This window comes from Gopherus flavomarginatus, chromosome 4 (genome assembly GCF_025201925.1).
Source record: "Gopherus flavomarginatus isolate rGopFla2 chromosome 4, rGopFla2.mat.asm, whole genome shotgun sequence".
NCBI lineage: Eukaryota > Metazoa > Chordata > Testudines > Testudinidae > Gopherus > Gopherus flavomarginatus.
This window is the reverse complement of record NC_066620.1, coordinates 30,770,035-30,796,098: the sequence shown is the minus strand read 5'-3', so window position 1 is coordinate 30,796,098 and position 26,064 is coordinate 30,770,035. Positions and strand designations below refer to the sequence as shown.

Below are 26,064 nucleotides of genomic sequence, written 5' to 3'. Positions count from 1 at the left end.
TTAAACACCATTATTTACTGTCTTTTAAAAAAGTCTAATATACTTGATGTAACAAGACATTTTTTCACACTGATAATATTCCCCTCTCCAAAAAAATGACTAAGATTTATAATTACAAGTAGCACTCAAGGCTGACAAAGTTAACTCCACTTTCTCTCCCAGAAATTGGAATGCTAAACCAACTTCCATAAGTCACGAGGCAAGACTCTCTGAAAGGTGATTCAAGCAGAAAAATCATATAATACATGTAATTGTTCTGTGACTAAGTGTTCCTCAGCTGTGCTTGGTCTCCTGGGAAACAGACAACCTATAGTATGCACTGCCTGATTCCCCTTCCAATCTTGTTTAGTGTTTTAGAAGCAATGGAAACCTAGGATTCATAGATTCTAAGGCCAGAAGGGACCATTGTGATCATTTAGTGCAGTGGTTCTCAAACTTTTGTACTGGTGACCCCTTTCACACAGCAAGCCTCTGAGTGCAACCCCTATTATAAATTAAAAACACTTCTTAATATATTTAACACCATTATAAACGCTGGGTTTGGGGTGGAGGCTGACAGATTGTGACACCCCATGTAATAACCTCATAACCCCCTCAGGGGTCCCGACACCAAGTTTGAGAACCCCTGATTGAGTGCAATGTCCTATGTAACGCAGGCCATAGAATGGTGCTGAATTAATTCCTATTTGAATTTGAGCTTTTTGTTTTTTTTTAAACATCCAGTCTTGATTTAAAGATTTTGTGATGGAAAATCCACCACAGCCCTTGTTAAATTATTCCACTGATTAATTACCCTCACTGTTATTTCCAGTCTGAATTTGTCTAGATTTAATCTCCAGCCACTGGATCTTGTTATAGACTCATCTACCAAACCAAAAGGCTATTATCAAATTTTGTTTCCCACGTAAGTACTTACAGACTGATCAAGTCATCCCTAAAACTTTTTTTGGTTAAGCTAAACAGATTGAGCTCCAGGAATCTATTACTATAAAGATATGTTTTCCAATTCTTCAATAATTCGAGGCTCTTAGCTGAAACCCCTCCAATTTATCAATATACTACTTTAATTATGGATATCAGAGTAGCATAGCAGCCGTACTAGTGCCAAAACTCTATATTCTCCCATTTATATATCCAAGGACCACATTAGCCCTTTTGGCCACAGCGCTGCACTGGGAATTTATGTTCAGATGATTATCCACCATGACCCCAAAATGTTTCCCAGAGTCACTGCTTCCCAGGATAGAGGCTCAGGATGAAATCCTGACCCTCCTTAAATGAATAGCAATAGTCCCTTTGATTTCAATGAAGCCAGAATTTCACTCCTAGCCTCAAGTTTTGTAATTAAAAGCTTGTTAATTCATCCAATAAGCAACAGATATCACAGCAACTCCTCCTATTTTTTATGGTCTGCTCAAAAAGCTCTCAAACCACCCCATAGCTATTACATTCTGCTCTGAAAACACATCTTAACCATGTATTCTGCCTCAATCTACTAGTGGATATTCTGGATCTAAGCAACCAGATATGCAGATAGGCACATTAGTTTAAACATTCTAAAGCAAGTCAGAATAATTACCTCCTCAATTATGTCTATTTGGGGCTCTTCAGTATCACTGCTACCGCTGGATTCAGCATTTGAAATACTGTCACCTTCTTCATCTTCCTCCTCCTCCAACACTTTCAGATCCTCTGCATCAATAATACCAATAAATTCATTTTCTTCTATATCTCTTGTACTTTCTATTTCCTCCTTAGGAAAAACATCATCAATTCCATCTAGCTGAATGATCCCTTCAATGTCACTGCAGATATCCTTTTCTGTCCGTATGTCAGATTCCATCAGTACAGTAGGTTCCATCTGACAGGAATAAGAAGGTTCAATGAGAGCTTGACAAGAGGTCTGATTTTTCACAAGAACTCAACACCCAACAGCTTCCATTCTTCTCTATGAAATCTGTTGGATACTAAAATGAAAAACTTGTCACCTTATTTAGGTGTTTAAATGGGAGTAGAGCTCTTTTTTTAAAAGTCGAGCTCCAATTATGAGTGCTAAGCACTTATGAAAATCTGGTCATATATACATTTTCCTGAAATGAACCCCATTTCAAATACTTGTTCAATAATATGAAATCCATTTTTCCAGACATGGTTTTTAAATATGGTCTCTAATACTCAAAGCAAATTTCCCATTTAAAAAAAAATCGATATTAGAACTGTTCAAAAAAATCAGAATTTCTGATCCAAGAGAAATTCTGATATTTGGAAAAAAAATAATTCTGATTCAGAATAAAAAGTAACGATGCCAAAAATTCAAGGAAAAAAAAAAACTCTTACAAAATATAATTTCCAAAAATAATCTGGTCAGGTAAACCGAAATGTTTCATTTAGTTAAAATCTCATGGTTTTGATTTGTTTTTTCATATTTTATATTATTTTAAAATTAGGGTTTACTATATTTTAATATTTTTTTTTAAGTTTTGTTAATGTAAGTCATTTTGAAATAAAATCAAAATGCTTTGTTTCAGTTTTTTTCTAAATAAATAAAGTTTTGTTAAAAACAAAACGCTCCGACGACCATTTCAATTTCAACTACACCTCTACCTCGATATAACACAACCCAATATAACATGGGTTCATATACAATGCGGTAAAGCTCTGACACGCTGCTCTGAGCAGCGTGTTAAGGGTGCCCGGCCAGGCCGGGGCCGAGGGGTTCGATAAGGGGCAGAGGGTCTCGGGGGTGGGTCAGGGGCTCTCCCCTCCAGGGTCTGGGGGGCAAGAGGGCACTTTTGGGGGGTCCGCAGTCCCAGGGTGGCCCGGGGATTAGCGGGAGGGCGGGAGCAGCCCACTCTGCTTCCCTCGCCCCGAGCCCAGCCGAGTGGCGAGGGGGAGGGGGCTTGGCGGAAGGGATCCTCCCCACACTCACCAGCAGCGGAGCAACCCAGCCCCAGTCCTCTCCACTCCGCTTCCTGCTGCAGGTGAGTATAGGCGGCATCCTTTCCCCAACCTCCCCGCACGCACCGGCGGCGGGAAGCGGAGCAGCCCAGTCCTAGCGAGCTCCACTTCACCAGTTCCCAGCCGTGGCGCTCCACTTCCTGCCGCAGGTGAGTGCAGGACCTTTCCCCAGCTGGGGCCGGGGCAAGGAAAACGGAGCTGGCTAGCGCCACGTCACTCCGCTTCCCTCCACAGATGAGTGTGGGCTGCCATCCTTTCCCCAGCCTCCCCGCACTCACCAATGGCGGGAAGCGGAGCGGAGCTGAGCGGACTGGGGCCAGACTGCTCCGCTTCCCGCCGGTGAGTGCCTGTCAGAAGGCAGGGTGTGTATGAATAGGGGTCAGAGCAGTCAGGGGACGGGGGCTGGGTAAGGGGTGGGGTCCTGAGCTTGATTAGGGATGGGGGTCTCTGGAGGGGGCCGTGAGGGAACAAGGTGGGGGCAAAGCAAGTTTGATATAACGCGGTCTCACCTATAACTCGGTGAGATTTTTTGGTCTCCCAAGGACCACGTTATATCGGGGTAGAGGTGTAACTGAACATTTTCTGACAAGACAAGTTTTCCATTAGCAAATACCATCTAGCAACAACAGATATGTATCTATGTATAGGCAATTCCTTGATACCAAAGCATCCATTGCATCAAAAAACACTGACGACTTTCAGGAACAAATACCTTAGAGCTTGTCTTCACATACAGAGCTACAGTGCCGCAGCTGCACTGCTGTAATGCGTTAGTAAAAATGCTACTATGCCAACATGAAAGCTTCTCCCATCAGCGTAGTTAACCCACCTCCCTGAGGCCACGTCCAGACTAGGTATTAAAATCGATTTTAGATACGCAACTTCAGCTACGGGAATAACGTAGCTGAAGTCGAATTTCTAAAATCGAGGTACTCACCCGTCTGGACGGCGCGGCATCGATGTCCGCGGCTCTCCGTGTCGATTCCGGAACTCCGTTCGGGTTGATGGAGTTCCGGAATCAATGTAAGCGCGCTCGGGGATTGATACATCGCGTCCAGACTAGACGCGATATCGATCCCCGAGCAATCGATTTTAACCTGCCGATGCCGCGGGTTAGTCTGGACGTGCGCTGAGAGGCAGTAGCTTCTCCCATCGATATAGTTCTCTCTACACAGAGGATTAGAGACCAGTATAACTGGGTCACTCAGGGGTGTGGATATATATCAATATAGGTCTATACTGTAGACGTGGCCTTAGGTTTGGTCTACATCTGTGCCTCTCAAGCTTTCCAGACTATTGTACCCCTTTCAGGAGTCTGATTTGTCTTGTGTACCCACAAGTTTCACCTCACTTAAAAACTACTTGCTTACAAAATCAGACGTAAAAATACAAAAAAGTTTAACAGTTCACTATTACTGAAAAATTGCTTACTTTCTCATCTTTACCATATAATTATAAAATAAATCAATTAGAATACAAATACTTCCATTTCAGTGTATAGTATATAGAGCAGTATAAACAAGTCATCTGTATGAAATTTTAGTTTGTACTGATTTCGCTATTGCTTTTTATATAGCCTGTTGTAAAACTACGCAAATATCTAGAGGAATTAATGTATCCCCTGGAAGACTTCTACGTACCCCTAGAGGTACATGGGCCTCTTGTTGAGAACCAATGGTCTACACTACCAACTTATGTCAATATAACTACATTGCTCAGGGAGGTGAAAAATCCATACCCCTGAGTGACGCAGTTATTACTGACCTACTCCTCAGTGTAAACAGAGCTACTGCCTTTCAGGGAGGTGGATTAACTACGCCGATAGGGGAAGGTCTCCTGTCAGCATAGCAGCATCTTTGCTGAAGTCCTACAGTGGTGCAGCTGCAGCACTGTAAGTGTAGATAAGTCACAGAATCATAGAAGATGAGGGTTAGAAGAGACCTCAGGAGGTCATCTAGTCCAACCCCCTGCTCGAAGCAGGACCAACCGCAACAAAATCATTCCTGTCCTCAGTTTATACCACAGTGGGCCAAATTCTGCAGTGGTAGGTAGAAACTGACTACAATTGAATGAGGGCTTGATCTAATGCCAGTTAAGTCACTGGAAAGGCTGCTATTGACTTCAATGGGTTTTGGATCAGGACCTCAAAAGCACTGAGACAGAACAACTAAAAGTCATATATGCAACTCAGTAGTTCCCACATCTTAACAGTAGAAACGGGTATTTATATAGTCTGCATAGTCATTCAATCTATAAAACATATGTATTGAAAAAAAGTCTAGCATAACAAAAGCCCAGGAGTCAGGTTTGCTCTCTCTTGCAATCTTAGTACGAATCTCACAAAATTTAGTGCTTTACTTAAAAAGTGGGTTTTTTACATAATACATGAGAATTTCACTTTTCACTTGAAAAGCAAAACAAAACGTCCATGTTTTTATCACTCATGGATGTGGAGAAAAGCTTGAAAATGTGACCTGTATTGTACAAAATATTGTACAACTACTCATTCAGGGAGTACTGTCCATCCTGTGCCCTGAATAAGGCAGGAGTCCTCTAGAAAAAGTAGCCTTTAATTACATGGTCACATACACTCATAATGCATACGCACAAAGGGTTTGAATGCACAAAAGATGGTTACTCACCATTGTAACTGTTGTTCGAGACGTGTTGCTCATATCCATTCCAATTAGGTGGGCACATGCCGCGTGCACAATCGGAGAATGTTTACCCTTGCAACACCTGGTGGGTCAGCTGTGGAGCCTCCTGGAGTGGTGCCTTAATGGCGCTGGATATATACCCCAGCCAACCCAGTGCCCCCTCGGTTCCTTCTTGCCAGCTACTCCGACAGAGGGGAAGGAGGGTAGGTTTGGAATGGATATGAGCAACACATCTTGAAGAACAACAGTTGCAAAGGTGAGTAACCGTCTTTTCTTCTTCGAGTGCTTGCTCATATCGATTCCAATTAGGTGACTCTCAAGCCTTACCTAGGTGGTGGGGTCGGAGTGAGACATCGCTGAGTGCAGAACCGCTGACTTAAATGCAGCATCGTCTCTAGACTGCTGAACTAACGCGTAGTGAGCAGGAAAGGTATGTACCGATGACCAAATGGCAGCTCTACAGATTTCCTGTATTGGAACCTGGGCCGATGAGGCTTGAGCCCTCATGGACAGGGCCGAATTAACTTTTTGTGGGCCTGGCGCCAAACATATTGGTGGGCCCCCAAGTGGTTGTGATGAGCCCCTTCCAGATATAGTCCTAGCGTGACAGCACCACTGATGCCATAGTAAATGTGGTATTGCCGGTATGAGAATGAAAACATTTATTCAAAAACAAAATAAGATCTTTGAAGCCAAACTGAGACCTCCACTCAACCCAGAGAGAACAATCTGGGCTAACATCAATGTACTCAGACACCATTGAATTTGGTTTGTGTGGGAGGGGAGTTGTTTGTTAGTTTTGTCTTTTTTTCTTTAAACACTCAGGGCCTGTTTAGGGCCCTGAACACAAGTGCTTAATTAGCACACTTATGAGCCATATTAAACCCGGATGCAGCAGTTAGTGGTGTCGCATCTGCATCTCCCCACCACAACCTCCTCCACCAAAAAAGTTAGGTTTCCTAAATACATTTTTTGAAAGCTGCATTTTCTACTTTGGTACAATAATGTTTACAAAACTTTGGGGCAGGGTGTGGGGAGGAAAATTGCTGGTGCCCATCTTTTGCAGGGTGAAAGGGCCACTGAAACACATACCACTTTACCACAAAGGCTACCACAATCCAGCCTCAAGTTCCTACCCCAATCTTCACACTGGGCTCTCCCCGCATCCCTCCTACTGCCCCCATCCCACACAGCGAACCCCCTAACAAAGGCTCTCCTCAATCTCCCTGCTACTGCCCACTCCCTACACACTTTCACCCCAGGGCTGCCACTTCCCTCTCTTCTACTACCCCCCTTCTACACACACACACACACACACACAGCCAGCCAACCCCCACCTTCAACCCAGACTCTCCCCTCCCTCTGCCCCACCAACCCCCACCTTAACATCCTGCTTCTCCTATACCCCCCCACATGGAGTCACCGCCAGCTCCCCCATCACACCCGGACTTGCCCCACAACTGCCCCTTTCCCCCAAAACCGGGCTGCGCCCCCTCCCCTCCCCAGAGTGCAGGGAGGCAGTTTCTAGGCATTGCCACTAGCAGAGGGTGCGGCAGCCAGCATTGACAAGTCCCGCTGTCACTGCCCCCCCCTGCTCCCAGGCACCCCAGAAACCACCTCCCACCCTGAAGTGCAGGGTCAAGACAATGCCTAGGAGCCCCGAGGCATCACATTCGCTGGGGGGCTGCCCCCAGCTCCTCACTGCCCCAGGAGAATGGGGGAGACTTGAAGGGAGGGGGAGCACAGTGGGATTAGCACCAGGAACCCTCGCCCTGCACCATACCATTTCCTGGCTTGGGATTTCTTTTTGGTCCACTCAGACAACTTCAGCTGGGGTGGCTGGTAGCACGGCGAGGGCATTCTGGGACTAGTAGTGCAGCTGGCAGCGCAGGTCCTAGGGCCCCTGCGGAACACAGCGGCATGCAAACTACAACTCCAAGCACACCCTGCAACAGCCAGTCGCTGCTGCACCTGCGCACTGTGCTCCCCAGGCTGCTGGGAAGTTGCTGACTCTTCACATTGCTGGGCTGTGGCCCAGGTTGGATTAACCCTTTGTAGGCCCCTTCCTGGCCCTTTCCAAGTGTGGGCCTGGCGCCCTAGCACCACTGGAGCCATTGTAAACCCGGTACTATTCGTAGAGTGGGCAGTGAGGCGTGGGGTCTGGACACCAGCCAAGTCGTAGCAAGCACAGATACAGGCCGTGATCCATGAGGAGATGTGTTGCGAGGAGACTGGTAGGCCTTTCATCCGGTCGGCCACTATAACGAAAAGTTAGGTTGTTTTCCTGAATGGCTTCATATGCTCAATATAGAAGGCGAGAGCCCTACGAATGTCAAGGGAGTGCATACACTGATCCTGCCACATAGTGTGCGGCTTCAGATAAGAGACTGGGAGGAAAATGTTCTAGTTCACATGAAAAGCTGATACCACCTTGGGGAGAAAGGCGGGGTGGGGGCGAAGCTGCACCTTGTCTTTGTGGAAAACTGTATATGGCGGCTCTGACGTGAGGGCTCTGATCTCAGATACGCGTCTTGCTAAAGTGATGGCTACAAGGAAGGCTGTCTTCCAAGATAGGTAAAGAAGTGAACAGGGGTGGCCATTGGCTCGAACGGGGGCCTCTGGAGCCTGGAAAGGACCAGGTTAACGTCCCACGCCGGAACTGGTTGTCACACTTTTGGGTAGAGGCAATCTAAACCCTTCAGAAATCTAATGACCATCGGATTGGAGAAGACAGAGGAAGCATATTCTCCTGGATGGAAAGCTGAGATGGCTACCAGATGCACCCTGACAGATGATATCACCAGGCTCTGCTGCTTTAGGGATAGGAGATAGTTTAGGATGAGAGGAGTTTAGGATGAGAGGTATTGACACCTGCAAAGGGGGCGTGGCGCGCTGCTCGCACCAACAGGAGAATCATCTCCATTTAGCCAGGCACGTGGCCCAAGTGGAGGGTTTCCTGCTGCCTAACAGAACCTGCTGCAACAATTGTGAGCAGAGTAACTCTAACCGAGTTAGCCATGCAGCATCCAAGCTGTAAGGTGGAGCGACTGCAGGTCAGAATGACAGAGGCACCTGTGGTCTTGCGAGATCAGGTTTGGCCACAGCGAGAGTTTGATCGGAGGCTCTACTGATAACTCCAGGAGCGTAGTATACCAGTGTTGCCTGGGCTATGCTGGGGCGACCAGAATCACACGTGCCTTGTCCCTGCGTAACTTGAGCAGGACCCTGTGGACTAGCGGGAATGGAGGGAAGGCAGAGAACAGCTGGTCTTTCCACGGAAGTAGGAGAGCGTCCAGTAGGGAATCCGGAGAACATCCCTGGAGAGAACAGAACACTTGGCACTTCTGACTGTTGCGCGAGGTGAATAGGTTGACCTGGGGAAACCTCCACCTCAGGAAGATGGAGTGGATGACATCTGAGCAAATCAACTACTCGTGAGGCTGGAAGGACCTGCTGAAGCGGTCTGCCAGTGAGAGAAATGATGCCACTGGATGTATCGAGTGGACTATGCACAACTCCCACAGACGAATGGCCTCCTGGCAAAGGGGGCACGACCGGGCTCCCCCTTGCTTGCTGATGTAGAACATGACCGTGGTGCTGTCTGTGAGGACTGCCACACCAAGGCCATGTAGGTGCCCATGAAATGCCTGACATGCTAGGTGTACTGCCATCAGCTCTCGTACACTGATGTGCAGAGTTAGTTTGGATGTGGTCCAAAGGCCCTGCATTTGGAGTTCCCTGAGGTGGGTGCCCCATCCCAGAGATGATGCGCCTGTGACTAGGTACAAAACGGTACCCCTTCGCACACTGACATGGGGTCCAACCACCAACGGAGGGAGGTCAAAACCAATTTTGGAACAGTGACCACCATACTCAGGCTGTCTCAACCTGGTCAATATACTGTTAATAACCAGGCGAAACCAAAGTCTGGCATGCCTGGTTACATAAGTGCACGAAGCCATGTGCCCCAGAAGGCTGAGGCACGTCTTTACCGTGGAAGTCGGGAAGTTTTGAAGGCTGCAGATGATGTTCGCCATTGACTGAAAATGTGCGTCCGGTAGGAGGCCTCGGGCGAGTCTGGAGTCTAAGACTGCCACAATAAACCCTGGGTTGGTTCTAGAGTCGACTTTTCATTGTTGAGCAGGAGGCCCAGATGGCGGAACGTGGTTAGGGTGAGTCGAACATGGGATTGTACTTGGTCCCTGGTGTGGTCCCGAATGAGCCAGTCGCCAAGATACGGAAACATTTGGATCCGTTGTCGATGAAGGTAGGCTGCCACGACAGCCATACACTTGGTGAACACCCTGGGAGCTGTGGACAGGTCAAAGGAAGGACCACAAATTGGTAGTGTTTGTGATTGATCACAAAGCGAAGGAAGCATCTGTGCGCTGGGTAAATCGCTATGCGGAAGTATGCATCCTTCATGCTGAGGGTGGCGTACCAGTCTCCAGGAAAGGAATAATGGTCCCCAGTGAAACCATGCGGAACCTCAATTTTACCATGAATTTGTTGAGTCCATGCAGGTCTAGAATGGGCCGAAGCCCACCCTTGGCCTTGGGAATTAGGAAGCAGAACGAGTAAAAACCCGTGCCTCTTAGCTCCCTTGGAATCTCCTCGATCGCTCCCATGGACAGAAGCGTTTGGACCTCCTGTATCACGAGCAATGCCTTAGAGGGGTCCCTGAAGAGGGACAGGGAGGGAGAATAGGAGGGAGAGGAGAAAGAAAACTGGGGAGAATATCCCTTTTCCATCATGCAAAGAACCCATGGGTCTTAAGTTATATGGGACCACGCATGGTGGAAATGGGAGAGACGATCTTGAAATGGAGGGAAAGGATCCTGGATGGTGATTGGTACGCTGTCCTCGGGCGCACCTTCAAAAGTTTTGCCTGGGTCCAGTTGATGGTTTGGAAAGGCCTTGGTTCTGACCAGGTTGGAGGCTGGTGGATTTCTTTCTACCACCGCGTCCGCGTCTTCTAAAAAGTCCTACCTTGGACAAGGAGGTGGGGTAGAACCACCGAGACTGACTTAAAGGGCTTGCACTGGGTAACCGTGGTGTGCGTTCCCAGGGAGCGCATGATAGCCCTGGCACTTTTCAGGCTCTGTAGTCTAGAGTCCGTTTTGTCTGAGAACAAGCCCTGCTCATCAAATGGCAGGTCCTGCAGGGTCTGTTGTAGCTCTGGAGGTAGGCCAGATACCTGCAGCCAGGAGATGTGTCGCATGGCTATGCCTGATGCCAGGGTCCTAGACATAGAGTCTTCCACATTTAAGGAGGCCTGTAAGGAAGTCCTAGCCACCTTTTTGCCCTCTTCCACTAAGGCCCCAAACTCATCCCTGGACTCCAGTGGAATTAACTCCTTAAATTTCACCATGGAGCTCCACGAATTATAGTCTTAATGGCTTAGGAGCACTTGTTGGTTTGTGACACTGAGCTGAAGACCCCCTCGCTGAATAAATCTTGCGCCCAAACAAATCAAGATGCCTGGCATCTTTTGTTTTGGGCACTGGCGCTTGTTGACCATGCCGTTCCCTTTCGTACACTGAGGACACCATTAGTGAACACGGCTGAGGAGGAGTATAAAAGGTACTCGTACTCCTTGGAGGGAACAAAGTATTTCCTCTCCACTCCTCTAGCCGTCAGTGGGATAGAGGCAGAGGTCTGCCAGATTGTCTTGGCGTTGGTCTGGATGGTGCAGATGATAGGCAATGCTACTCCGGACAGGGCCTGCACTGAAAGTATGTTCAGCACTGGGTCCTCCAACTCCACTACCTCCTCCGCTTGGAGGTTCATATTACGTGCCACCCTACCTAAAAGGTCTTGGTGGGCACAAAGGTCTATCGGGGGAGGACCTGAGGTGGTTGTTCCCGCCACTGCCTCGTCTGGAGAGGATGAGGAAGATGCCACAGGGGCCAGGGGATCCTGTGGCAGATTGTGTTGCGAGGGGTCTTGTTGGCCAGGATCCGCTACACTGGGGCCTGGGGCCTGTGCTGGGGCAGATGCTTCCATAACCCCCAGAGGAGGATGACTTATGGTGGCTTCTGGTACCTGAGGTTCTGAACGGAAGGCCCCTGATGGAACCCGTTGGGCTTGGTGATACGCACACGGGGTCCAGAAGGACCATTGTGCAGGTTCCTGATTAGGGTCTTGGCCTTCGTCTTGCCATTGACCCACATTACCCTTGCCCTGGCTTGGAGTGGGGTAGGCCGAGCATGAGGCGCCCTCGGACTGTGATGACCGTGAGGCAGAGCGCAAGGGCCAAGGTGGTGCAGAGCATGTCTGTGTCAACTCTCCGGGGCGTGGTGCAGACCAGTACCAGGTCGCTGGAGAGCAGTGCCAGCGAGGTGCTGGGGAGCGGTACAGGGATCTAGATCGGCGTCGATGACCGAGCCGGTACCAGGATCCAGATCTGGATCGTGAAGACCGACGCCTGCGGGAGCGGTGCCGGGATCGGCTCCAGGAAGAAGATTGGCGCTCTGATCGGTGCTGGGAGCGACGTCGGGACTCCGAACGGTACCACGGCCCAGAACCGTGCCGTGAGGTGGATTGGTGCCACAAGTACAACCAGCGCCGTGACAGGGAATGGCGTTGGGAGAGGGACCTGCTCCAGGATCAGGAATGGTGCTGTGTTTCCATGCTACGAGATGGCAGACGTATTAGGGCTGGCTTACCCTGAGACTGTACCACATGAGTCGGAGGTGGTGCTGTAGTCTGCGCTGGTGCCAGCTCTGAGAGGGCGATGAGGTCTCTTGTTGTTGCAAATGTCTCCGGCATCAACAGAAGCCAGGGCTCAACCACGGTTCGGGTCGGGGAGCCAGTGTGTGCTGGACTCAATGGCTCCTCCCTCGGTGCTGAAATCAACGGTTCCAATATCGGCGCTTGTACCCTCAGTCGCAACTCCGAGATTGGCAAAAGGAGGTGACGGCACCTGTTGCTGAGAGACAGTCACCTCCGGCTTGCGCTTTCTCTTCTGGTCTGGAGACAGGAAATGGAGCCGAGTCACTTGCACTGGACATGGTGCTCGAGAGGTCTGGGGCCACGGGCCTCTATCCGAGTCCACCCACGGTGCAGTACCTGAAGCTGCTGCCGGAGACTGCGCACTGACGTGCTCAGTGCCGACACTTGGCGTGTCGATGGGGGATCCAGGCTAAGGGCCTCCTCCATAAGGAACTGCTTGAGCCTAAAGTCCTGCTCCCTTTTGGTTTGAGGTCTGAACGCCTTACAGATCTTACACTTGTCAGCCTGGTGAGACTCCCCAAGACACTTCAAACAAGAGTCGTGGGGGTCTCCCATTGGCATAGGCTTTGAGCAGGCTGAACACGGTTTAAAACCCGGAGTCTTGGGCATGAGCCCAGGTGACATGCAGGAAGCAGGAGGACCCTTTCCAACCTGCTAAATCTAATTATAACCATAACACTACAACAACTACTGCACTATACAACTAGAACTATCTAAAACCGGGAAGCAAAAGCTAGGGATAGTGGAGGACAGCTATACCACACTCCACAGTTCCAACGACCGTCATGGGTGGTAAGAAAGAACTGAGGGGGTGCTGGTTTGGCTAGGGTATATATATATCCATGGCCATTAAGGTGACACTGCAGGGGGCTCCACAGCCAACCCACCGGGTGTTGCTAGGGTAAAAATTCTCCGATGATCATGCACGTGGCACACGCACACCTAACTGGAATCAATATAAGCAAGCACTTGAAGAACCACCTTCATTCTGGTTTTGGACCCTTAATAATGTTCTTATACCAGTTTTTGTTTTTCTGTGTAATAATTATATGGGTTGTTTATTGAAGGGTTCTGCTGACATGAACCATGAAACCAAAGCTTGGAGTTGTCTGCTCATGTCATCATAACCTTACAAATGGGCCTTATGTCCATTCAGGTTGCGGACTCTTACATTAATGAAGCCTTCACTGAGACCAGAACTGGATTCCAAGGCCAAGATTTTAAGAAGTGACTAGTGATTTTCATAGCCTAACATGAAACTCGTTAATAGGAGCCTGCATTTTCTGAAAGATCAAGACCCTTAAATACTGACAAGATGGTCACCCAAAAACTAAGACATTAGTCATTTTTGAAAATGCAGCTGCATAGGTCTTATAACAGGGGTGGGCAAACTTTTTGGCCCTAGGGCCACATTGGGTACAGAAATTGTATGGAGGGCCAGGTAGGGGAGGATATGGCTCCCCAAACAGTGAGGTATGGCTTGGCCCCCGCCCCCATCCAGCCCCCCAGAATCCCCACCTCCATCCAATCCCCCCCCGCTCCCTACCCCTGACTGCCCCCCAGGACTCCTGCATCCTATCCCAACACCCCTGTTCTCTGCTCCCTGACCATCACCCTGGGATGACCATCCCCTATCCAATCCCCCCAGGACCCCTGCTCCTATCCAATCCAATCTCCCCTAATCCCCACTCCCTTACCATCCCCCTGGGGCCCCCAACCCCCTATCCAACCCTCCCTGCCCCACGTTACCTGTGGGGTGAGGGAAAGAGGAGGGGCTCAGTCCTTTCCCTGTGCGTTTCCCCTGCTCATTTGGCTGCTCTCTCTGGCAGTCAGGCAGGGCTCGCTCCCTGCCTGGGCTTGGCAGCTGGGGACAGGGGCCAAGCATGCTGGGAGTGGAGCGGGGCCCTGACTTGCTCTGCCCCTGTCCCCAGCAGCAGCAAGGCCCAGGCCCTTTGACCGCCACCCTGCAACTCTCCTAGAACTCCCCCTGCTCCCCGCCCCCTGACCACCCACCCTGGAGCACCAAGTCTGGTGGCGCTATAGCCGTGCCACTTGGCCAGGCGCTGGGGGGAACTGTGACTGGTCCTGATCCCACTCCCTGGCAGGAGCTCGGGGGCCAGATGGAAGGGTCCTGTGGGCCAGATGTGGCCCACGGGCTGTAGTTCCCCCCCCCCCCAATAATCATTAGTACTAAATGATTCTAAAAGCTTAATAAGGGGGGATCCGAGCCTTCAATCATCTAGAATCATTTAGGATGTCTCACAGAATTCAACACTAGTAAAGATTAAAAACCCACACACTTCTGAGATACCACATTGAAATATTATGGCATTATTCTGCACTCCTGGGATTCTTTTTTTTAACCATTCTTCTAAACCTTCCAGACCATATCAGTTTGTTTCAAAACCAGGTTCCATATAGAGCTGATTGAATAATGCAGAACGTGTTCCATTAGTCTTTGTTCATGTTTTAAAACGAATTTACCTTGACCACATTTGTGCACTCTGAATATTTTAGTGATTGGGGTTTTCCAGGCAACAGTTGTTGCCAAATGCAATTCTAACCAGAGAAGCCTCTGCCTTCATCTGATCAAGGAATACAACCAACACCACATGGTTTACAAGACAAAAATCACAGCTAAGCAGCTTGAATTTAAAATATTTGTAATAAATTCATGGAGCACACAATTTAGACAGTTCAAACAAATAAATTCAAGAAAACCACAATCTGCTTGTGGACATTCCATAAATTATAAAAGAGGCTCTTTAATGAAATCAGCGATCTAATGCAAATTATTTGCACAGCATTAGTTGAATGATGATTGTATTTCCCTCAATTAAAAACACTTCTCTTTTAAGTTTTCACTCATATCACAATATAATTTGTGGATTCTGAATGTGAGTACATAGTCTGACAGGAACTCCTCCTCATTTGCTAGCCAAATTGTATTCAGAAGGCAATTTGCCCCCCATGGCTGGGATCTGACCTATGATTTCAAGGTCACAATGATATGGCAGTTTTTAAAGAGGTCATTGGTATGAACATTCCCATTTAACCTACATATTTCAGCAATGTTAATTCATGAAAATCAGAAAGTAAAAATGAATAGGTCATTCGTGTTGTCCAAACGAAGTGAAGTGTAATGTATACGATTTACTTATAAGGTAAATTCTTGAAGTTTTCCATTTTTAAAATGCAGAGGTGCTGTTAGTAACAAATTTGTTTTACAGTTTCCCTTTAATATACTGATTCTTTAGATAAATACCTACTTTCATCAGATATTTTCATCAAATTTTTAAACAGTGAAAGTCCTACCTCTTCAGTGACAGAAATGCTGTCCTGCTCTTTTAGAAGGGTACTAGCATCCAAGCCATTACCCAGAATAATCTCAATGATATCATCAGACACCTGTTGCTGCACTGAATCTTGAAGCTCTGTGGATAATTGGTCTTGCACACTCCGAGTTATGCTGAATGAACCACTTGCCATTGGTTCAGTGGTAGAATCCATTTCAGAGGACTTTGAAGTAAACACAGCTGTTTGAAGGTTGGCATATTGGAATTTTTCTGTTGAGTTTGCCTGATGATTTAAAACTGTACTAGTTGTAACTTGCTGCTGACTCCTAGTAGGTTGCTGTAATAGAGTAGCATTTGCAGAGTTTTCTGAGTGTTTTGCTTCCACTCCCCTTTGTTGTAGTACAGTGGGCTGCTGGAGTGGGGCTTCCTGGGTTTGTAGCCTTTCAGCAGTTGCCTGAACAGAAGACGCATTCACCTGTGCAACAGTGGCAATACTGGCCTGCAGTACTGAAGGCTGCCCAAGCTGCTGAAATATTTGCTGAATAGGATGTTGCAGAATACTTGTACCTCCTGGGGCCTGTGTAACCATAACAGGCATATTTACCTTATAGAGGTGCCCTATAGAGAGAAGTATTAACAGTGGATTATTAAAGCTACCTGTTGGAAGTTAAGCTGATGCTGACTTACTGTTATCTGTGCTAGAATTCAGATGCCAGAACTGCCTACTCCCAACTTCATTCAGTTATACTGTCTCACATTGGCCTTAAAATAGTATGAAATAACCATACAAACCAACCATCAAAAGGCTTTGGAGTTGGAGATAAAACACTCCTATTTTGAAGCAGCACAAGGGCAGGGGCCAATGTTTCCTCTAATTTTTTCCATCCACATGCAGAATAAACTTTGTTATGTGCACCAAGGTTTGTGTTGTTAGGCAAGAGTTAAAAATTCAGTTAGCAGCCGAGACAGAAACCCACATAACTAACAAGCAGGCCTACCAGAGGCCCACGGACAATGGCAGCTGCAAACACTTGATAACTTCAATGGTTAGATGACTGCCCAGTAACTCAGCCTCTCAGTAAGAAAACAGTACAAACCCTCCACAGCTCTCCAGATATCTGTGGACACTTACCCTGACCCCCACCCCTTTGCCTTAAGGATAGTCACAAATAATTAATGTAATCAGAATGGTTTCTATGTGTATGTTCTGTTCCTGTCATTATGTTAAGTGTTCTCTCTCTCTCCCTCTCTCTGAAACAATGTTTGTCTCTGTAAGTACAAAATAAATGCAAATAGATTAATAAGAAAATGTATATAACTGGTCACTGTAACATCATACTTTAAAAGCTGTTTATCAGTCTTCCTAGTGCCATGAATAAACCTCTTCACCATTGTCTGTGCTGCCTGATTCTTCCATCAACCTAGCTACCGCCTCTCAGGCAGGTGGATTACTACACTGAGGGCAGAAGCCCTCCCATCAGTATAAGTAGTGTCTATGCTAAAGTGCAAAAGCAGTGCAGCTGTGCCACTAGCATTTTAAATTTAGACATAGCTTGAGGCAGGAGACAGAACCAGCACCACTTCCAGCAGTGTTTGGAGAGAGTACTCTGGTAAAAATCTCAGCACCTGGGCTTAGAGGCTGAACTACCAATATTATTTTCCCTTACTGGTGGGCTATTAATAAGTTTTCCAAAGGGCTGAAGTGGTAAAATGTATGGGTATCATTAAAGTCAGTAGATAGGACTCAATGCACATAGGTAGATCTGATGGAGGAAGATGGTGTCATTTTACATTGCTGTTCTATTCTGAATAACAGTTTAAAAAAAAAGTGGTTACACCCCTTGGTTTGGTTTGATTTATATTTGGGGAGACAGCTCCAGTCAGGCCAATGAGGCTGCATGGGGTGGAGGTGGGGGGCAAATTCCACACCTACCCAAGAGTTGCAGTTTAGGGGGGGACAATGCACCTCTTCTACCCCCTCCCCCCAAACTACACCCATGGTTACACCACTGAGGGCTGCCTTTTCTTCCAAGTGCTCAAGGAGAGGGTTAATTCCTCCACACAGCCTTCTAGGCTATACTATGTAACCCTGACAGAAAGAAAAGGATGGGGACCGGGGATGGAAGAAATTGATTAAATCAAGCAGTTAAGGAAAATCCACCCTGACAAGGCAGAATCAGTCTATCCAGTCTCCAATAGGTGCAGGCAATCTCCTTCAGTCAGGAGGAGGACATGCCTACATCTGGGCTGACATAAGAGAACCTACAGCAGGAGCAGTGTAACAGAGAATGGCGTCACCTGGGAATGATGTTAAATAACATTGCAGAGGTGCACTATTACATGCTGCAGATTCAAGAGACACTGTAACTGGTCAATAGCAGTCACTTTATAAGCAGCTACAGGTTCAGAAAGAGAAAGACAGGAGGATAATTTGTTTTATCCATCAATACTTTACACCCCATGCACTTCTGATCATCTTTCGAGATCTGTTCATAGTTGTAGCCCAAGAGGTCAGTTTGCTAGCTTGCTATATTGCATAATGTGTTTTCTTCATTGGTTTGATTGATTATATTATTTTCTTGGGTTTTGCTTATGCTGAATTCCATATTATATTATTTATAATAGTTATTCATCATAGCTGGCTGTAACGCAAGGAACCTACAGGCTCTAGCTAATCATACAGGATATAGACAAGTCAATATGAGTGTTTGTAACCTTTGGCATAGATAAATGGCCTACTGGTTACCCCTTTTGACTTTGGAGATCTGAACAAGGAACTGAATATGATTATCACCGGTCTGGAACAGACCGGTAACCGCAGGGTACACCGCAGAACATAGTAGTCATAAGTTAGGCCAAGAGCAATGGTTTCAGGGATGACATAATCAATATTAATATATATGAATATATGTCATAATAGGATACTCTATAGAGTAAGTGTACCCAAAGATTTGTCTAGGTGAGGAAATAAGATTTTGGTATGGCTGGGCCTTGATTAAGGCAGTGCCAGGACCCTATAAGAGGGCAAACCACCAAGCAGGAGGATCGCTCTCTCCTATCTTTTAATCAGGCTATCAGCTCAAGTTTGCAATATATCTTAGCTATTCAACACTTGAACCTAATCCCTACCAACCTGGGAAGCCTGGACCATCAAATTCATCGGGCATGACAAAGACAAGGCTGGTCCTCTGTCTCCCACTACCAGGTCCTCAGGGAAAGATGTAAGAATGCTAGTTTAAGTAATCTTTTAGAATAGAAATGTTACCACCAGGGGTCATAGAACTTCCGACCTGGGAGATGGGTCGGAAACAGGAGGGAGCATGGGCTACAATGGCAGAGAGAAAGGAGGGTCAGGGCAAAGCTGGGAGGCAAGATCAAACCAGTATCTTAGATGCCTATGTACAAATGCAAGAAGTATGGGTAATGAGCAAGAAGAACTGGAAGTGCTAATAAATAAATACAACTATGACATTGTTGGCATTACTGAAACTTGGTGGGATAATACACATGACTGGAATGTTGGTGTGGATGGGTATAGTTTGCTCAGGAAGGACAGACAGCGGAAAAAGGGAGGAGGTGTTGCCTTATATATTAAAAATGTACACACTTGGACTGAGGTGGAGATGGACATGGACATAGGAGATGGAAGTGTTGAGAGTCTCTGGGTTAGGCTAAAAGGGGTAAAAAACATGGGTGATGTCGTGCTGGGAGTCTACTACAGGCCACCTAATCAGATGGAAGAGGTGGATGAGGCTTTTTTCAAACAACTAACAAAATCATCCAAAGCCCAAGGTTTGGTGGTGATGGGGGACTTCAACTATCCAGACATATGTTGGGAAAACAACATCGCGGGGCACAGACTATCCAATAAGTTCCTAGACTGCATTGCAGACAACTTTTTATTTCAGAAAGTTGAAAAAGCTACTAGGGGGGAAGCTGTTCTAGACTTGATTTTAACAAATTGGGAGGAACTCGTTGGGAATTTGAAAGTAGAAGGAAGCTTGGGTGAAAGTGATCATGAAATCATAGAGTTTGCAATTCTAAGGAAGGGTAGAAGGGAGTACAGCAAAACAGAGACAATGGATTTCAGGAAGGCGGATTTTGGTAAGCTCAGAGAGCTGATAGGTAAGGTCCCATGGGAATCAAGACTGAGGGGAAAAACAACTGAGGAGAGTTGGCAGTTTTTCAAAGGGACGCTATTAAGGGCCCAAAAGCAAGCTAATCTGATGGTTAGGAAAGATAGAAAATGTGGCAAAAGACCACCTTGGCTTAACCACGAGATCTTGCGTGACCTACAAAATAAAAAAAGGCGTCATATAAAAAATGGAAACTAGGTCAGATTACAAAGAATGAATATAGGCAAATAACACAGGAATGCAGAGGCAAGATTAGAAAGGCAAAGGCACAAAATGAGCTCAAACTAGCTATGGGAATAAAGGGAAACAAGAAGACTTTTTATCAATACATTAGAAGCAAGAGGAAGACCAAGGACAGGGTAGGCCCACTGCTCAGTGAGGAGGAGGAAACAGTAATCGGAGACTTGGAAATGGCAGAGATGCTTAATGACTTCTTTGTTTCGGTCTTCACTGAGAACTCTGAAGGAATGTCCAATATAGTGAATGCTTACGGGAAGACGGTAGATTTAGAAGATAAAATAAAAAAAGAGCAAGTAAAAAATCACTTAGAAAAGTTAGATGCCTGCAAGTCACCAGGGCCTGATGGAATGCATCCTAGAATACTCAAGGAGTTAATAGAGGAGGTATCTGAGCCTCTAGCTATTATCTTTGGGAAATCATGGGAGACGGGGGAGATTCCAGAAGACTGGAAAAGGGCAAATATAGTGCCCATCTATAAAAAGGGAAATAAAAACAACCCAGTAAACTACAGGCCAGTTAGTTTAACTTCTGTGCCAGGGAAGATAACGGAGCAAGTAATTAAAGAAATCATCTACAAACACTTGGAAGGTGGTAAGGTGATAAGGAATAGCCAGCATGGATTTGTAAAGAACAAATCGTGTCAAACTAATCTGATAGCATTCTTTGATAGGATAACGAGCCTTGTGGCTAAGGGAGAAGCGGTGGATGTGATATACCTAGACTTTAGTAAGGCATTTGATACGGTCTCGCATGATATTCTTATAGATAAACTAGGAAAGTACAATATAGATGGGGCTACAATAAGGTGGGTGAATAACTGGCTGGATAACCGTACTCAGAGAGTAGTTATTAATGGCTCACAATCCTGCTGGAAAGGTATAACAAGTGGGGTTCCGCAGGGGTCTGTTTTGGGACTGGCTCTGTTCAATATCTTCATCAACGATTTAGATGTTGGCATAGAAAGTACGCTTATGACGTTTGCGGACGATACCAAACTGGGAGGGATTACAACTGCTTTGGAGGACAGGGTCAAAATTCAAAATGATCTGAACAAATTGGAGAAATGGTCTGAGGTAAACAGGATGAAGTTCAATAAAGATAAATGCAAAGTGCTCCACTTAGGAAGGAACAATCAGTTTCACACATACAGAATGGGAAGAGATTGTCTAGGAAGGAGTATGGCAGAAAGAGATCTAGGGGTCATAGTGGACCACAAGCTTAATATAAGTCAACAGTGTGATACTGTTGCAAAAAAAGCAAACGTGATTCTGGGATGCATTAACAGGTGTGTTGTAAACAAGACACGAGAAGTCATTCTTCCGCTTTACTCTGCGCTGGTTAGGCCTCAACTGGAGTATTGTGTCCAGTTCTGGGCACCGCATTTCAAGAAAGATGTGGAGAAATTGGAGAGGGTCCAGAGAAGAGCAACAAGAATGCTTAAAGGTCTTGAGAACATGACCTATGAAGGAAGGCTGAAGGAATTGGGTTTGTTTAGTTTGGAAAAGAGAAGACTGAGAGGGGACATGATAGCAGTTTTCAGGTATCTAAAAGGGTGTCATCAGGAGGAGGGAGAAAACTTGTTCACCTTAGCCTCTAATGATAGAACAAGAAGCAATGGGCTTAAACTGCAGCAAGGGAGATTTAGGTTGGACATTAGGAAAAAGTTCCTAACCGTCAGGGTAGTTAAACACTGGAATAGATTGCCTAGGGAAGTTGTGGAATCTCCATCTCTGGAGATATTTAAGAGTAGGTTAGATAAATGTCTATTAGGGATGGTCTAGACAGTATTTGGTCCTGCCATGAGGGCAGGGGACTGGACTCGATGACCTCTCGAGGTCCCTTCCAGTCCTAGAGTCTGAGTCTATGAGTATTACTTCTTTGTGACTCTGCTTTATATTGTTTATTATTCTTTCATTCGTTTTAATAAAGATTTTAACAATTTGGTATTGTCCTCAGTATAAGTGTCCTTGCCACACAACCTGAGGGTCCTCTCACAACGTCAAACTCTGCATTCTCTAACCGTGTAGCCTGAATTGGGACAAGAACCTAAGTATCTTCTGGTCAGATCATTGGCGAGCCACAATAAACTAGCCCATAAATTCAGGTAAAAAAAACTCTATGTACTCTAACTGGTGTCTGAGTTCAGCTTTTCTTAATCTTACCAGATGCAGTCTGTAGCGTTACTCCAGCAGGTACATGGATAGGATAAGTGATACCCGAAGGGAGAGTCAAAGTTGCACTGGTTCGTGAAGCATCCTAGACACACAACAGATTTATTAGGGAAATTAAGTTGCGTTTCATGCTCTATCCTTCGAGGCCCTAACAGTCATACTTAGCAAAATGCAGCTCAAGAAATCTAAGTTACAGTCTTTCCCCATGATCATCCCTACTGAAAAATGGTTTTGACCTTTAAGCTACAGCAAGGTGAGCAGTGTTTTGTAATGAAGTGCTTAAGAAAATTAGACTTGTCTTGAGTACCTCCCCATTTACATGCTCCCTGCCCAATGTGCCCCTTCCCTTTCCAGCTCCTATTTCTTCTCTAGGGAAAACTCCTCCTTGCAGCCCCTCACTCTGCACCTCAAGCACCAGTATACTACTTTTCCCCCATAATATCCAGTGTTTGAAGAGCCTCCTGTATTTCAATATTAACAGCATGTGAATATGAGGCAGCCCTACCACCGCCCAAATAAATCAACATGTCCCCCCACCACAATGCACATCCACAAAGCCCTCTACTAAGGCAGCTGAGCCTGTTTCCAGGGCTCCCTGCTTCACAGGGTGTCACTCCACCAATACACCTAACTTCTAAAAATGGCAGCCATCCCTTCCACTCATTTTCAACATTTGCTCTAATAGCAGAGCAGCCAGGAACACCCATCCCTCCCCTTACTCCATTGGCAATGGTGGTTGCTCTGAAGGGGTCTCTGGAGACAGCTAGATTTGAAAGGTTTTAATCACAATTATAAGGACTAACTTTTATGGTTTTTTTTAATTTTCAAATCATAGAATATCAGGGTTGGAAGGGACTTCAGGTGGTCATCTAGTCCAACCCCCTGTTCAGACCAGGACCAATCCCCAGACAGATTTTTGCCCCCTCAAGGATTGAACTCACAACCCTGGGTTTAGCAGGCCAATACTCAAACCACGAAGCTATCCCTCCTCCCGCACTTAGATTCTGCAGATGTTGAATGCACACACCCAGCAAAGACTTCTCCCTCTTGTCTACTGTACATCATGTAGGGCACAGACAAAATTATCAGAAGTACTATTAGGCACTGAAAATTACCCATGTGCTGTCTAGAGCAGAAGTGGGCAAACTTTTTGGCCCGAGGGCCACATCTGGGTGGTGAAATTGCATGCAGAGCCATGAATGTAGGGCTGGGGCAAGGGGTTGGGGTGCAGGAGAGGTGCAGGGTGCATCAGGGGGCTCAAGGCAGAGGGTTGGGGTGCAGGTTCCGGCCCGGGGCAGCTTATCTTGAGTGGCTCTGGAGTGGCAGCAGCACGCAGCGGGGCTAAGGCTGGCTCTCTGCCTGTCCTGGCCCTGTGTCGCTTCTGGAAGCGGCCAGCACCACATCCCTGTGGCCCCTGGTCTAGAGCATCTAGATACTTCCACCTCCCACTAAGTCCTTTAACAAATGCAAAGAACCTTAACTTTTTCATTTAGAGAGTTAAATATTGTAAAGTTAGAAATAAAATAGCATTAAAATTACATACCAGGTCTGCTGTTGTGAATTGCTGAATACCTCTGCCAGCAGGGATGACTAAAGAAGCTACACAGAAACAATAAGTATTACACAAAAACAAAGATACACTGATATAGGCACACCAAAGAATTAGCATTCAATTTCATATACATTGTAGCTTCTGTCAACACAAACTACATTGAGGACAAGACAAATTCCTTAATATCTCGTGTTGGAGCGATAAATGTTGTTAAGCGAACAATCCTGAACACTGCTGAATACATTTGCCATTATTTAATATTTCAGCAAGTCTTTGTAATACTTTGGAAATTTATAAATCTAGAATATTTGTAAGTACTGTTATTCTCAAGACCCTGCTGAGTTAAACAGACTGAAGAGTTAAATTAAAAGATTTTTCTGAAGTTGCATTGTAGAAATTAAGTTTGGCATTTCTATTTATTACACCACCATTTTAACCTGACTGAGGGTACATCTACACTACAGGATTATTCCGATTTTACATAAACTGGTTTTGTAAAACAGATTGTATAAAGTCGAGTGCACGCGGCCACACAAAGCACAATAATTCGGTGGTGTGCGTCCACGTACCGAGGCTAGCGTCGATTTCTGGAGCGTTGCACTGTGGGTAGCTATCCCATAGTTCCTGCAGTCGCCCCTGCCCATTGGAATTCTGGGTTGAGATCCCAATGCACGATAGTGCAAAAACAGTGTCGCGGGTGATTCTGGGTAAATGTCGTCAATCATTCCTTCTTCCGTGAAAGCAATGGCAGACAATCATTTTGCGCCCTTTTTCCCTGGATTGCACTGGCAGACGCCATAGCATGGCAACCATGGAGCCCATTTTGCCTTTTGTCACTGTCACCATATGTGTACTGGATGCCGCTGACAGAGGCGGTACTGCAGCGCTACACAGCAGCATTCATTTGCCTTTGCAAGGTAACAGAGACAATTGCCAGTCATTCTGTACCGTCTGCTGTGCCATTGTAAATTGGCGATGAGATGACGGTTATCAGTCGTTCTGTACCGTCTGCTGCTGTCATGGGTGCTCCTGGCTGACCTACGCTGAGGTCGGCCAGAGGCGCAAAGAAAAATTGGAATGACCCCCTGGGTCATTCCCTTCTTTATGTTGTACTAAAAATAGAGTCAGTCCTGCCTAAAATATGGGGCAAGTGTACTAGAGAACCAGTGTATCAGAGAACCAGAGAGCACAGCCACTCCATGTCAGATCCCACAGAAATGATGAGCTGCATGCCATTCTAGGGGGTGTCCCTGCAACAACCCCACCCGTTGCTTCCCTCCTCCCCCAACCCTTCTGGGCTACCGTTGCAGGATCCCCTCATTTGTGTGATGAAATAATAAAGAATGCAGGAATAAGAAACACTGACTTTTTAGTGAGATAAAATGAGTGGGAGGCAGCCTCCAGCTGCTATGATAGTCCAGGCAGGACATTAAATGGTGGATGGGAGAGGAGCTCAGCATCCCACTGCTATGATAGTCCAGACAGTACAGAATCTTTTCTTTAGACATGAAAGCGGGGGGGCTGATGGAGTTCAGCCCCCCAGTTGCTATGATGAGGACGGTTACCAGCCGTTCTGTACCATCTGCCGGGAATAACCGGGAGTTATTCCTATTTTTACCCAGGCGCCCCCAGCAGACCTCACCTGAGGCCACCCAGGAGCACTCACGGGCTGCTGACAAGGACGGCTACCAGTCCTACTGCACTGTACCGTCTGCCACCAGGGAAGGGAGGGGAGAGGATGCTGCTGTTCATTGCCCCAGCACCATGTCTACCAGCAGCATGCAGTAGACATACGGTGACATTGAAAAAAATCAAGAAACGATTTTTTTCTCTTTTCTTTCACGATGGGGAGAAAATTGATGATATACCCTGAACCAACCCGGACAATGTGTTTGACCCTACAGGCATTGGGAGCTCAGCCAAGAATGCAAATGCTTTTCGGAGACTGCGGGATAGCTGGAGTCCTCAGTCCCCGCTCCCTTCCTCCATGAGCGTCCATTTGATTCTTTGGCTTTCCGTTACGCTTGTAACGCAGCACTGTGCTGTGGACTCTGTATCATAGCCTGGATATTTTTTTCAACTGCTTTGGCATTTCGTCTTCTGTAACAAAGCTCTGATAGAACAGATTTGTCTCCCCATACAGCGATTAGATCCAGTATCTCCCGTACGATCCATACTGGAGTTCTTTTTGGATTTGGGACTGCATCGCCATCCATGCTGATCAGAGCTCCATGCTGGGCAAACAGGAAATGCAATTCAAAAAAATTCGCGGGGCTTTTCCTGTCTACCTGGCCAGTGCATCCGAGTTCAGATTGCTTT

General features: G+C 46.5%; 1 protein-coding gene across 2 annotated transcripts in view; it reads right to left on the bottom strand.

The window, feature by feature from the left end:
• GTF2A1L (general transcription factor IIA subunit 1 like) overlaps positions 1–26,064 on the bottom strand; it is a 37,620-nt gene that overhangs the window by 3,525 nt on the left and 8,031 nt on the right. For both annotated transcript variants that reach the window (XM_050951869.1, XM_050951871.1), the window contains exons 4-7: positions 23,737–23,792; positions 22,185–22,278; positions 15,666–16,264; positions 1,580–1,861 (exon numbers count right to left, since the gene is read on the bottom strand). In XM_050951869.1, the coding sequence (XP_050807826.1) occupies positions 1,580–1,861; positions 15,666–16,264; positions 22,185–22,278; positions 23,737–23,792 (1,031 nt within the window). The remainder of the gene's footprint in view (positions 1–1,579; positions 1,862–15,665; positions 16,265–22,184; positions 22,279–23,736; positions 23,793–26,064) is intronic.